We start from the raw sequence: 13064 nt of genomic DNA, 5'->3' as shown, positions 1-13064 counted from the left end.
TCCCATTTATTGATTCTCCTTTTCTAATTGGCAGGAAATTGGAAGAAGCCTTGACTGAAGAATTCTCATCCCCCTTCCATATACACCCAATCCAAAATTTCAACTCCTGAACTGGACAACAGGATCAAGAGGCATGTATCCCTCAACCTTCACTTTTAAACCCCATTCTGAACCTTTGCATAGTCCTCCTTCCCAGAATACTTTTCTAACTCTGATTTTGTCAAGCTCCCCTGCTAGAGTTGGAGAGTGGGGACTCAGCCTACACTAAGCACAAAATGCAGCCCTTGAGTTCTCACAGTGGGTATCAAATATTTACATGAGTTTTGTCTTTGATTCCTCATCCATGCCTTCATTCAGCAAATACTGAACCATGTGCTGTGTTCCAGTCTCTGTGCTGGGCACTGAGGGCATTCAAAACACAGGACACTGCTGAACCTGCCCTCCTTCACGATGCTCCCTTTTTCTTTGCCTCCTGAGCCACCCCTGGTGCGTCTTTCCTGATTCTCCTACACCTCTGACTGTACTTACATCTACTTTAATAGTGTGGTTCCTATTGCTGTGTGCTGGCTCTGCCCTCGTCTCCTTGTTCTTCTCCCCATCCTTGACAGAGACTATCTGACCCAGTTATTTCCCTTCATCATCTTCTCACAATTTACAATTAAATATTCATTTCTCTGATTACTTAGTAATGTCAGCCTCTCTGCCAAGCAAGCACTGTGAATAAGACCATGACTATTTTGTTCACTGCAAATATCAGCGATCAACAAAAAGCTTGGCACAACATAGATGCTCAATAAACATTCAGTAAATAATTAAATGAACGATAGTTTTAATGAGAGGCCTGCTTGTAAAATGGTGTCTGATATGATTCAGTGTATCCAAAAGTCTGTGCGGTCACTCCAGCCAGACTTGCCTTGGTTAAAGACAATCTTTTTTATATAATCTCTATTATATTTGTTCCATTACCATGTACTCCCCATATACCTCCTTCCCCCAACAATCACCTCATTGTTGTCCATGTCCATGAGTCCTTTTTCCTTTTTACTCAATCCCTCTACTCTCTAAATACCCACCCCCGACTAGCTGTCATGTTTTCCATCTGAGTCAAGACATAGAATCTGAAAGACAGCAAGAAGAAGGAGACAGTTAGTTACCTACAAGGGAGTTCTCATAAGAATGTCAACCACTTTCTCAATAGAAACACTTCAGGACAGGAGACATTGACATAAAATATTCAAGGTGATTAAAAGCAAGAACCTGCAACTAAGACAACTCTATCTAGCAAGGCTATGACTTAAAGACAAAATAAGGAGCTTCCCAGGCCTCCCCCCCGCAAAAAGGGGGGGGGGCTAAAGGTATTCATTATGACCAAACCAGTATTACAAGAAATGTTAAAGGGACCTCTTTAAGAATAAGAACAAATACAGAGAGGAACATAGGTATAAGGAAAAATGGCAATAAATAAGTACCTATCAATAATAACCTTAAATGTAAATGGATTAAATGTTCCAATAAAAAGACATAAGGTAGGAGTGCTCAGGCTGCGAGTCCTGAGACAAAGGAAGTGCCAGGACACCTCTGCTGCCTCCGCCGCCTAGGCCGCCTCCCTCGCGGGGCCTCGACCACCCTAGGACTTTGAATATGTCAGGGATCGGCCTCAGCAGACTTGCCCAGGAGAGGAAAGCTTGGAGAAAAGATCACCCATTTGGTTTTGTGGCTGTCCCAACAAAAAATCCCAACGGCACAATGAACCTCATAAACTGGGTGTGCTCCATTCCAGGAAAGAAAAGCACCCCTTGGGAAGGAGGCTTGTTTAAACTATGGATGCTCTTCAAAGATGACTATCCATCCTCACCTCTGAAATGCAAATTTGAACCACTATTATGCCACCCAAACGTGTATCCTTCTGGCACTGTATGCCTGTCCATCCTCAAGGAAGACAAGGACTGGAGGCCAGCCATCACGATTAAGCAGATCTTATTAGGAATACAGAAACTTCTAAATGAACCAAAAATCCAAGATCAAGCTCAAGCAGAGGCCTATACAATTTACTGACAAAACAGAGTAGAATATGAGAAAAGGGTTCGAGCATAGGCCAAGAAGTTCTCACCCTCATAAGCAGCAACCTGCAGCAATGTCAAAAGGGATAGGTTTGGCAAGAACTTGTTTACAACATTTGCAGATCTAGCATTACTCTATACAATTACTAGTCACCTAGGGGAGGGAGGTGGGCACAATTTTCCACCACTGGTACCCAGTTCTCCACTTTCTGAATTGCCCAGTTTTTCATACAGGGTCTCTTCCTTCAGTCTTTTGTATTTTTGATTGTTATGTAAAACTTGCTTTTAATTTTAATATTGATGTCAGTATTTCAACTGCTGTAGAATTAAAAACTCTTATACTTCTATGAGTCCCTGAGGAGCTAGTTCCCTTTGCTCATGGGTGCAGCCAGGTTTCCCACTGTCAGAGCTACACAGAACCTCCAGCTGGCTGTATGAAAAAGAAATCGGCCTGCCCTCCGCTCTTGCACCTCTGTCCTTCTCTCTGCAGAATTTGGGTTGTGTTGCTATGGGCCTCAGATCCAAAGTCAGCCAGCCTCTTGTTTCTGCACCACTTCCTTTGTGTTTATATGGCATTTTGTCTCTGTTGCTGTTTAAAATAAATAAACTGTTTATATACAGGTTAAAAGAAAAGACATAGGATAGCTGAGTGAATAAGAAAATATGACTCATATATATACTATCTACAAGAGACCCATCTCAGAACAAAAGATACACATAGGCTGAAATTGAAGGGATGGAAAAAATATTCCATGCAAATGGAAACACAGAAAAAGCTGGGGTAGCAATATCTGCCAAAATAGACTTTAATTTTCCATTTAAAAGCACTTCCATTTTCAGCTTTTTGAGGAAATTCCACACTGCTTTCCACAGTGGCTGCACCAGTCTGCATTCCCACCAACAGTGTACTACGGTTCCCTTTTCTCCACAGCCTCGCCAGCACCTGTTGTTTGTGGATCTGTTTATGATGGCCATTCTGACCGGTGTGAGGTGGTACCTCATTGTGGTTCTGATGTGCATTTCTCTGATGGCTAGTGATGCTGAGCATCCTTTCAAATGTCTCTGGGCCCTCTGTATCTCCTCCTTAGAAAAGCATCTGCCCAGGTCCTTTGCCCATTTTTTGATTGGATCGTTTGTCTTCTTGGAGTGGAGTCGAGCGAGTTCTTTATGTATTTTGGAGATCAAATCTCTATCTGATGTATCATTAGCGAATATATTTTCCCATACGGTTGGTTCCCTTTTCATTTTGCTGATGTTTTCTTTCGCCATACAGAAGCTTCTTATTTTGATGAGGTTCCACTTGCTTATTCTTCCTTTTATGTCCCTTGCTTTAGGAGACATATCGGTGAAAAAATTGCTGTGTGGGGTATCTGAGAGTTTCCCGCCAATGTTCTCCCCTAGGACTTTGATGGTGTTGCCACTTATATTTAAGTCTTTTATCCATCTTGAGTTTATTTTTGTGTATGGTGTCAGCTGATGATCCAATTTAAATTTTTTGCATGTAGCCATCCAGCTCTCCCAATGCCATTTGTTGAAGAGGCTGTTATTGCTGCATTTTATGCTTCTGCCCCCTTTGTCAAATATTAGATGCCCATATAGACCTAGGCTTATTTCTGGGCTTTCCATTCTGTTCCACTGGTCTATGGATCTGTTCTTGTGCCAGTACCAGATTGTTTTGAGTATAGTGGCTTTGTAGTATAGTTTGATATCTGGTATTGTGATCCCTCCTACTTTGTGTTTCTTTCTCAAAACTGCTGCAGCTATTCAGAGTCGTTTATGGTTCCATATAAATTTTTGAAATGTCTGTTCTATTTCTGTGAAATACGTCATTGGTATCTTAATAGAGATTGCGTTGAATCTATAAATTACTTTGGGTAGTATGGACATTTTGATGATGCTAATTCTTCCAATCCATGAGCACGGTATATGCTTCCATTAATTTGTGTCTTCCTTAATTTCTTTCTTCAATGTTGTATAGTTTTCTGCCTACAGGTCTTTTACTTCCTTGGTTAAATTTATTCCTAGGTACTTTATTTTTCTTCTTGCTATATGGAATGATTTTTTTCCCCTGATTTCTTCTTCTATTTCATTGCTGGTGTACAAAAATGCCTTTGATTTCTGAATGTTGACTTTGTGTCCTGCTGTTTTGCCAAATTCACTTATTACATTGAGTAGTTTTTTGGTAGAGTCTACAGGGTTCTCTATGTACATTATCATGTCATCTGCAAACAAGGATAGCTTTACTTCCTCCTTTCCTATTTGGATGCCTATTATTTCTTTTTCTTGTCTGACCGCTGTGGCTACGACTTCCAATACAATGTTGAAAAGAAGCATTGAAAGCGTGTTCCCGATCTTAGTGGGAAAGCTTTCAGTTTTTGCCCGTTGAGTATGATGTTGGCTGTAGGTTTTTCATATATGGCCTTTATTACGTTGAGGAATGCCCCATTTATTCCCATTTTGCTGAGTGTTTTGATCATAAATGGGTGCTGTACCTTATCGAATGCTTTTTCTGCATCCATTGAGATGATCGTGTGGTTTTTTCTCTTTCATTTATGTGATATATTAGGTTTATTGACTTGCGTATATTGAACTATCCCTGCATCCCTGGGATGAATACCACTTGATTGTGGTGGATAACCTTTTTAATGTATTGCTGGAGATTTGCTAATATTTTGTTGAGGATTTTAGCATCTATGTTCATCAGTGAAATTGGCCTGTAGTTTTCTGTCTTTGTAGGGTCTTTATCTGGTTTTGGGATTAGGGTGATGCTAGCCTCATAAAAGGAGTCTGGGAGTCTTCCCTCCTCTTGGATTTTTTGGAATAGTCTGAGAAGGACAGGGGTTAGCTCTTCCTTAAATGTTTTGTAAAATTCTCCTGTGAAACCGTCCAGCCCTGGGCTTTTGTGTGCTGGGAGTTTCTTGATTACTGCTTCAATTTCCCCAGCTGTTATCGGTCTGATCAAGCTTTATGTTTCTTCCTCCTTCAGTGTTGGAAGATTATACTTTTCTAAAAATTTGTCCATTTCATCAATTTTTCAAACTTATTGGCATATAATTGTTCATAGTAGTTTCTGACAATCCTTTGTATTTCTGTGGTATCAGTTGTTATTTCTCCTCTTTCATTTCTGATATTAGTAATTTGGGTCCTCTCCCATTTTTTCTTGATGAGTCTGCTGAAAGTCTTGTCGATTTTATTTATATTTTCAAAGAATCAGCTTCTGGCTTGGTAGATCCTTTGAATTCTTCTTTTTGTCTCTATGTCATTCAGTTTTGCTCTAATCTTGACTATTTCCTTCCTTCTACTTTCTCTGGGATTTATTTGTTTTTGTTTCTCTAGTTCTTGAAGTTGTAGTGTTAGGTCTTTTATTTGAAATGTTTCTATCTTTTTTAGGTAGGCCTGTATTGCTATGAACTTCCCTCTCAGGACTGCCTTTGCTGTTTCCCATAGGTTTTGGACTGTTCTCTGTTCATTTTCATTTGTTTCCAGAAATTTTTTGATTTCTTCTCTTATCTCATTATTGACCCATTCATTGTTTAATAGTCTACTGTTCAGTCTCCATGATTTGCAAATTTTTGAAGTTTCTCTTTGAGGTTGATTTCCAGTTTCAAGCCCTTGTGGTCCGAGAAAAAGTTTGGTATTATTTCAATTTTCCTGAATTTGCTGAGGCTTGCTTTGTGTCCTATCATGTGGTCTATCTTTGAAAAACTGCCATGAGCATTTGAAAAGAATGTGTATTTTGCTTCTTTGGGATGTAAAGTTCTATATATGTCAGTTAAGTCTATTTGATTCAGTGCATCATTCAGCTCCACAATATCCTTATTGATGTTTTGTTTGGAAGATCTGTCCATTTTTGGCAGTGGGGTGTTGAAATCCCCTACTATCAGTGTGTTGCTGTCTATATCTTTTTTGAAGTCATCCAAGATTTTCCTTATAAACTTGGGGGTCCCTCTGTTGGGTGCATATAAGTTTATAATGTTTATGTCTTCTTGATAGATTCTTCCTTTAAGTATTATAAAGTGCCCCTCTGGGTCTCTTTTTATGGCCTTTGTTTTGAAATCTATTTTGTCTGATATAAGTATTGCAACTCCTGCTTTCTTCTCTTGCCCATTTGCTTGGAATATTTTTTTTCATCCCTTTACTTTCAGTCTGTGTAGGTCTTTTGCTTTGAGATGGGTCTCTTGTAAGCAGCATATGTGTGGGTCATGTTTTCTTATCCATTCAGCTATCCTGTGTCTTTTGATTGGGGCATTTAGTCCATTTACATTGAGATAGATTACTGATAGAAACCTATTCATTTTTTCTCTTTGTACCTGTGTTTTTCTCTTTCTCACTCTTTTCCTTCGTCTTCTTAAACCAGTCCCTTTAGCATATCTTGGAGTGCTGGTTTGGTAGAGATATATTCTTTTAGCCTTCTCTTGTCTGGGAAACTTCTTATTTCACCTTCTATTTTAATTGAGAGCCTTGCTGGGTAGAGCAGCCTTGGTTGTAGGCCCTTGCTTTTCATGACTTGGAATATTTGTTGCCATTCCTTTCTGGCTTGTAGTGTTTCTGTTGAGAAGTCAGCTCCCAGGCGTATTGGGCCCCCCTTGTATGTTACTTTCTCCTTCTCCCTTGCTGCCTTGAGGATTCTCTCTTTGTCTTTGATAGTTGCCATTTTAATGATGATATGTCTTGGAGTGGACTTCCTTGGGTCCCTCTTGAGTGGGGCCCTCTGTGCCTCCTGGATCCATGAGACCTTTTCTCTTCTCAGATTGGGGAAATTTTCCATCATTACTTTTTCTAAGAGGTTCTCTATCCCTTGCTCTTCTTCTTCTCCTTCCGGTATCCCTATTATGCGGATATTATTGTGTTTCAGATTGTTCTGCATTTCCCTAAATGCCTCTTCATTCTTTTTGAGTCTTTTTTCCATTTCTTGTTCTTTCTGGGGGCTTTTTTCTATCTTATCCTCCATCTCACTGATTCAGTCCTCGGCTTCATCCAGCCTGCTTTGGATTCCTTCTACTGTGTTCTTCAATTCAGAAATGGTATTCTTCATATTCTCTTGTGTCTTCTTGATAGTTTCTATGTCCTTTTCCAGGTTGATATAGTTTACTGTAAGATCCCGATAGTTTCTCTGCAGTTTCTCAAAGTTATCTTTGGGCTGGCTGAGCTCATTGAGCTTCCTTAGAATCATTGTTTTGAATTCAGTATCTGATAGTTCCCTTGCCTCTATTTCATTGAGCTCTCTCTGTGAGGAGTCCCCTTTTCCACTCATTTGGGGGGAACTTCTTTTTCTTCCCATTTTTGTGAGAGTCTGTTAAGTAATTTACTTATTTATTTATTTATTTTTGCTTCTGCTTCAATTGGGCTGTCTAGATTTCCTGACTTTGTGGATTAAACTTCTATGGTAGTAGGTGGGTCTTTTTATTTATTTATTTATTTATTTATTTATTTATTTATTTATCCCTTTACTTTTCTTTCTGGGCCTGTCTCTGATGATGTCACTTGTTTACCCTATATGATGTTGGGTCATTTGTTTGAGCCATCCAGGAGTCTACTGTCTGTGTCTGACTCCTGCTTTGGGCAGCATTGTGACCCCTTCCACCAGGGATCCACTATTTCTGTGGATCCCTCTGCACTCTCACGCAGGCTCCTTGAGCCTTCCCCCCGGCCCGGCAGGATCCCCCCACCAGCCTGGGCTGGGGCAAGCATGCCCCAGCCCAGGGGGCTTCTTCGCGACTTCGCGTACTCGTCTGGCCCCCTAGTCCAGCAGGCACCCTGGCACTGGTCAGTTTAGGGTCTTCTATTGTGTGCTTTCCCCGCTTTTAGCTCTTTGGGTGCGTTGCTTGCCCTTGCCAAAAGGAGACCACGGAAATGGGAGGAAGTCAGCTCCAGGACTCTCCGGTTAATCCTGTCTCCAGTCTCTCCTCCAGGGACTCTGGGCAGCTCTGTGACCCCTTCCACCCCGGATCCACTATTTCTGGGGGCCGCTCTGCACTCGTGGGCCGGCCTGCGTGGGTCAGTTTTCGCCTGCCCTCGCATATCTGCGCGCTCCCCCGCAGGCCCCATGGGCGCCAACCTGCGCGAGCCCTCGCCAGCCCACGCGGGTTCACACACATGCGTGCCAACCCTCGCTGGCCACTCCCTGTGAGTGTGTGCACCTGCACTGGGTAGTTTTGGGCTGTCTATTGTGTGCTTTCCACTTTGGCTCTTTGGGGGTGTGGCCTGTTCCCACACAAAGGAGACTAGGGAAAGGAGAAGGAGTCGGAACTCACTGGTTCCTTCTCCTGTTCTTTCACCAATGCCTCCGTCTCGTCTCTCCTCAAGGGTATCTATGCAGCTGTGTGTCCCCTTTGGCCAGGGATCCTCTGTTTCTTCCAGCTTGTCTGCACTTAGCCCCCCAGCTCACATGCGCACAAGCTGTATGAGGAGCGCACAATAGGCAGGTTAATTGATTCCCTTATGCCTGAGCGAGATGGTAGCTGCAGAGTGGGAGGTGAGTTATCACCAGGGCTCCGCCAGCCACCATCTCAGTTCTCTTCACAAAGTTTTCCTCACCAATCTTTTCCCAGGCACCAGCCCACTCTGCTGCCGCCTCAACCCAGACGTCAAGGAGGGCAGCTGCCACTGCAAATTTTTGCGTTGGCCCTTTAAATGTCTCTTTGCATCCCCAGCCACCTGCCTCTGGCAGAGAGCGCCCCTAAGCTTTTTGGGGTTGCATTTTGTCTGTGCATTTTCCTGGTTTCAGCTGCTGTAGTCTAGGGGTCCCTGTTTATGATTCAGACCCCGTTCTTCTCAGGGGGATCCAACTGGCCATTTCAATGTCCCTCTGGTGCTGGTGCCTGTGGGTGCCCAGCCCACCCTCTCGAGCCTCCACCGCACTTCTCACCCGTTAGGATGTGTGAAAGTTGAGTCCACTGTCCGTCTGCAGCTCCAAGGCTCCTCTCCGTCTATCGTTCCATTGTTTTCCAGGTGATTTCTCTACTATTTAGTCACAATTCCAGTTTGATCTTGGGAGGAGGTCCGCGTGACTCCCATTCACTCCTCTGCCATCTTTGCTCCCTCTAATCTGCAATGTTCTGATTATGCTGTTAGAGTTGTCTTAATTTTGCCCCTAGCCTCCTCAAACCAGCATCCTCCATTCCCTCAGGCAATCCCCACACCACTGTTCAAGTCCATAGGTTATGCATATAAGTTTTTTGGCTACTCCATTTCCTATACAGTACTTCACATATCCATGGTGATTCTGTAACTACCAATTTGTACTACTTAATCCCCTAACTTCTTCACCCATTCTCCCGCACCCTCATCCCTCTGGGAACCTTTTTCTTAAATAAACCCCTTTAACATTTCATATAATAATGGTTTGGTGATGATGAACTCCTTTACTTTTTTCTTGTCTGGGAAGCTCTTTATCAGCCCTTCAGTTCTAAATCATAGCTTTGCTGAATAGAGCAACCTTGGCTGTGAGTCTCTGCTTTTCATGACTTTGAATATTTCTTGTCAATCCTTTCTAGCCTGCAAAGTTTCTTTTGAGAAATCAGCTGACAGTTTTATGGAAACTCCCCTGTAGGTAATTAACAGCTTATCTCTTCCTGCTTTTATGATTCTCTCTTTATCTTTAACCCTTGGCATTTTAATTGTGATGTGTCTTGGAGTAGATTCGTTGCATTCATCTTGTTTGGGATTCTCTGTATTTCCTAGACTTTGCATGTCTATTTCCTTTGCCAAATTAGGGGTTTTCTTTCATTATTTTTTCAAATACATCTCCAATTTCTTGCTCTTTCTCTTCTCCTTCAGGCACCCCCATGATGAAAATGTTGGTACATTTGAAGTTGTCCCAGAAGCTGCTTACATTATCCTGACTTTTTAAATTCTTTTTTCTTCTTGTTCTGATTAGTTGTTTTTTGCTTCCTTTATGTCCAAATCATTGATTTAATTCTCAACTTCATCTACTCTACAGTTGTTTGCCTATAAATAGCTCTTTTAATTTCAATTAGTATAACCTTCCTTTATGGCTGGATCTTTTTTATGCTGCTGAGGTCCTCACTAAGTTCCTTGAGCATCCTTGTAACTAGTGTTTTGAACTATGCCTCTGATAGGTTGCTTATCTCCATTTTGTTTAGTTCTTTTTCTGGAGTTTTTATCTGTTCTTTCATTTGGGCCATGTTTCTTGTCTCCTCATTTTGGCAGCCTCTCTGTTTGTTTCTATGTATTAGGTAGAACTGCTATGGCTACCTGTCTTTGTAGCATGGCCTAATGTAGTAGGTGTCTTGCAGGGTCCAGTGGCACAGACTCCCCTATTACCCAAGCTGGGCATAAGGGTGTGCCCTTCATGTGGGCTGAGTACACCCTTCTCTCATAGTTGACCTATCATTGTTTTTGACAAGTCAATGGGGGGGAGGAGATTTACCCAGACCAATCAGCTGCAAGGACTGGCTGTGACCACTGACCATCAATCTCTGTCCTTTGTGGAGGATAAGCTGTGCAGGGGCAGGGTGGTGGTGCTCCAACAAGGTCTGTAGCTGTCCACTGGTTGCACTGACCCTTGGATTTCCCAGGTGGTCCATGCCAAGGTCAGCCCCTACCTGTGTTCTGCCTGGGGCCACTCTGCATGAGTTATAAAACAATCCAAGATGACTGCTACTTGTGCTGGGCTTGGAGGTTCCCAGTCGAAGCCAAGATGTGAACCTAGGCTGGCTGCTGCTAGTACTGGGCCCGGGGTCACTTAGCAAGAGGTATAGGGGCTGCGGGCTCACTGAGGCTGGCTGTTGTTTATTTGAGAGGATTTAGGGAGTTGTGAAGCATAAGCCAAGACCAGACATTCATATGGAAAAGCCACTCTTAACAGCTTGAGTGGGCCCATAAATTGGGTTGGACGGAGCCTCAAGGGATCCCAGGGTGGGGCAGACAGTGCTGGCCAGGTTGATGGAGTCTCAGATATGGCACCCTCCTGCTGGCTCTGTGCCTCTGTCGGAGGAGGGTTCTGAAGAGAGACAATGGCGTCTGCCCACCTTTCTGTCTCGAAGAAAACTGTCTCCCAGCCCTCACCTTGATGCCAGACACTCCCGTTCCTCTTCATAGGCTACTGGTGTTTTTTAAGCTGCTACCCTGATGCTGGAGCTCTGAGGGATTGAGTCTGAATGTTTGGGTTCTTTAAGAGGAACTGCTTGGGACTCTAGAATTTTCTTCCGCTGACTCAATCCTGGCTTGTTTTTTCAGCCAAAAGTTATGGGGACTTATCTTCCTGGTGCTGGAACCCTGGGCTGGGGGACCTGGAGTTAGGTTGGGCTCCTCACTCCCTGTGTATCCCTCCTGAATTTTTATCCACTACATGTGAATGTGGGACTAGCTAATTCCACATCTCTACTCCTCCAAACAATCTGGATAGATGTAGGTTCTTCAATTCCGTAGTTTTTGGACTTCCATTCAACTCAATTTTTGGTGTTCCTGAGTGAAGGTTGTTCTATAGTTTAGCCATAATTTCAATGTGGTTGTGCAAGGAGGTGAGCCGTGTTCACCTACGCCTCCAACTTGACCATAAGTCAGAATATACATTCTTTTCATATGCACTTGAAACATTCTCAAAAATAGATCACATGCTAGGACAGTAAATAAGTCTGAACAAATTCAAGAAGATTGAAATCATATCAAGCATCTTCTTGGATCATAATGGTATGAAACTAGAAATCAACTACAATTTAAAAAACAAAATATTCAAACAATGGAAGTTAAATAACATGTTATTAAACAATGAATGGGTTAACAATGAGATCAAGAAAGAAATTTAAAAATTACCTGGAAACAAATGAAAAATAACACACAACAACCCCAAATCTATGGGACACTGCAAAAGCAGTCCTGAGAGGAAAGTTCATAGCATTATAGGCCTACTTCAAGAAGCAAGAAAAATCTCAAATAAACAATCTAATCCTATACCTAAAAGAACTGGAAAAAGAATGCTAAACAAGCTCAGAGTAAGCAGGAGGAAGGAAATAAGAAAAATCAGAGTGGAAATAAATGACATATGACTAAAAAAACAATACAAAAGATCAATTAAATCAAGAGCTGGTTCTTTGAAAAGATGAACAAGATTGACAAACCTTTAACCAGACTTATCCAGAAAAAAAAGAAAGGACCCAAATAAATAACAACTGACATCACAGAAATATAAAGGATTGTAAGAAAATATAATGAACATCGATATGCCAACAAATTGGATGACCTGGGTGAAATGAATAATGGAAATTCCTAGAAACATACTATCTTCCAAAACTGAATCAGAAAGAATTAGAAAACCTGACTAGACCAATTACAAATAATGAAATTGAAGGAATAATTAAAAATTCCCAGAAAGCAAAAGTCCTGGACCATATCATCTCATGGGCAAAATTTACCAAACACTTAAAGTAGAATTAACACCTATCCTTCTCAAACTATTTCATAAAATTCAATAGAAGGAAAAACTTTCAAACTCATTTTACGAGGCCAGCATTATCCTAATTCCAAAACCAGATAAAGACACTACAAAGAAAGGAAATTATAAGCCAATATCCTTGATGAAAATATATGCTAAAGTACTAAAAAAAAAAAAATCAGCAAATTGGATCCAGCAATACATTAAAAAGATCATACATCATGATCAAGTGGAACTTATTCCAGGGATGCAAGGTTGGTGCAATATTTGTGAGTCAATAAATGTGATACATTGCCTAAACAAAATGAAAGGTAAAAATTTCACGATCATATCTATAAGTGCAGGAAAAGCATTTGATAAAATCCAGCACCCACTTATTATAAAAACTCTCAGCAAAGATGGATCATACCTCAACATAGTAAAGGCCATATATGGTAAACCTACAGCCAACATCATACTCAATGGACAAATACTAAAAGCATTTCTTTTAAGATCAGGAACAAGACAGGAATGTCTGCTTTCACCACTCTTATTCAATATAGCACTAGAAGTCCTAGACAGAGCAATGAGACAAGAAGAAGAAATAAAAACATCCAAACTGGAAAGGA

General features: G+C 41.6%; 1 protein-coding gene across 1 annotated transcript; it reads left to right on the top strand.

Moving 5' to 3' along the window:
• The first annotated feature begins 1641 nt into the window (after positions 1-1641).
• LOC129083093 (SUMO-conjugating enzyme UBC9-B-like) lies at positions 1642-2055 on the top strand. The gene has a single exon (XM_054588870.1). The coding sequence runs from the start codon at positions 1642-1644 to the stop codon at positions 2053-2055; it is 414 nt and encodes a 137-aa protein (XP_054444845.1).
• The last annotated feature ends 11009 nt before the right edge of the window (positions 2056-13064 follow it).

This window comes from Pteronotus mesoamericanus, unplaced genomic scaffold, assembly GCF_021234165.1.
Source record: "Pteronotus mesoamericanus isolate MK-2021 breed Mesoamerican mustached bat unplaced genomic scaffold, CSHL_Meso_final scaffold_165, whole genome shotgun sequence".
NCBI classification, from domain to species: domain Eukaryota; kingdom Metazoa; phylum Chordata; class Mammalia; order Chiroptera; family Mormoopidae; genus Pteronotus; species Pteronotus mesoamericanus.
Note: the sequence above shows the minus strand (reverse complement) of the source record. Positions and strands in the feature narration are given on the sequence as shown.

Excerpts from the sequence above, each read along its gene's own strand:
- LOC129083093 (XM_054588870.1), top strand. The coding sequence starts at position 1,642 with ATGTCAGGGATCGGCCTCAGCAGACTTGCCCAGGAGAGGAAAGCTTGG.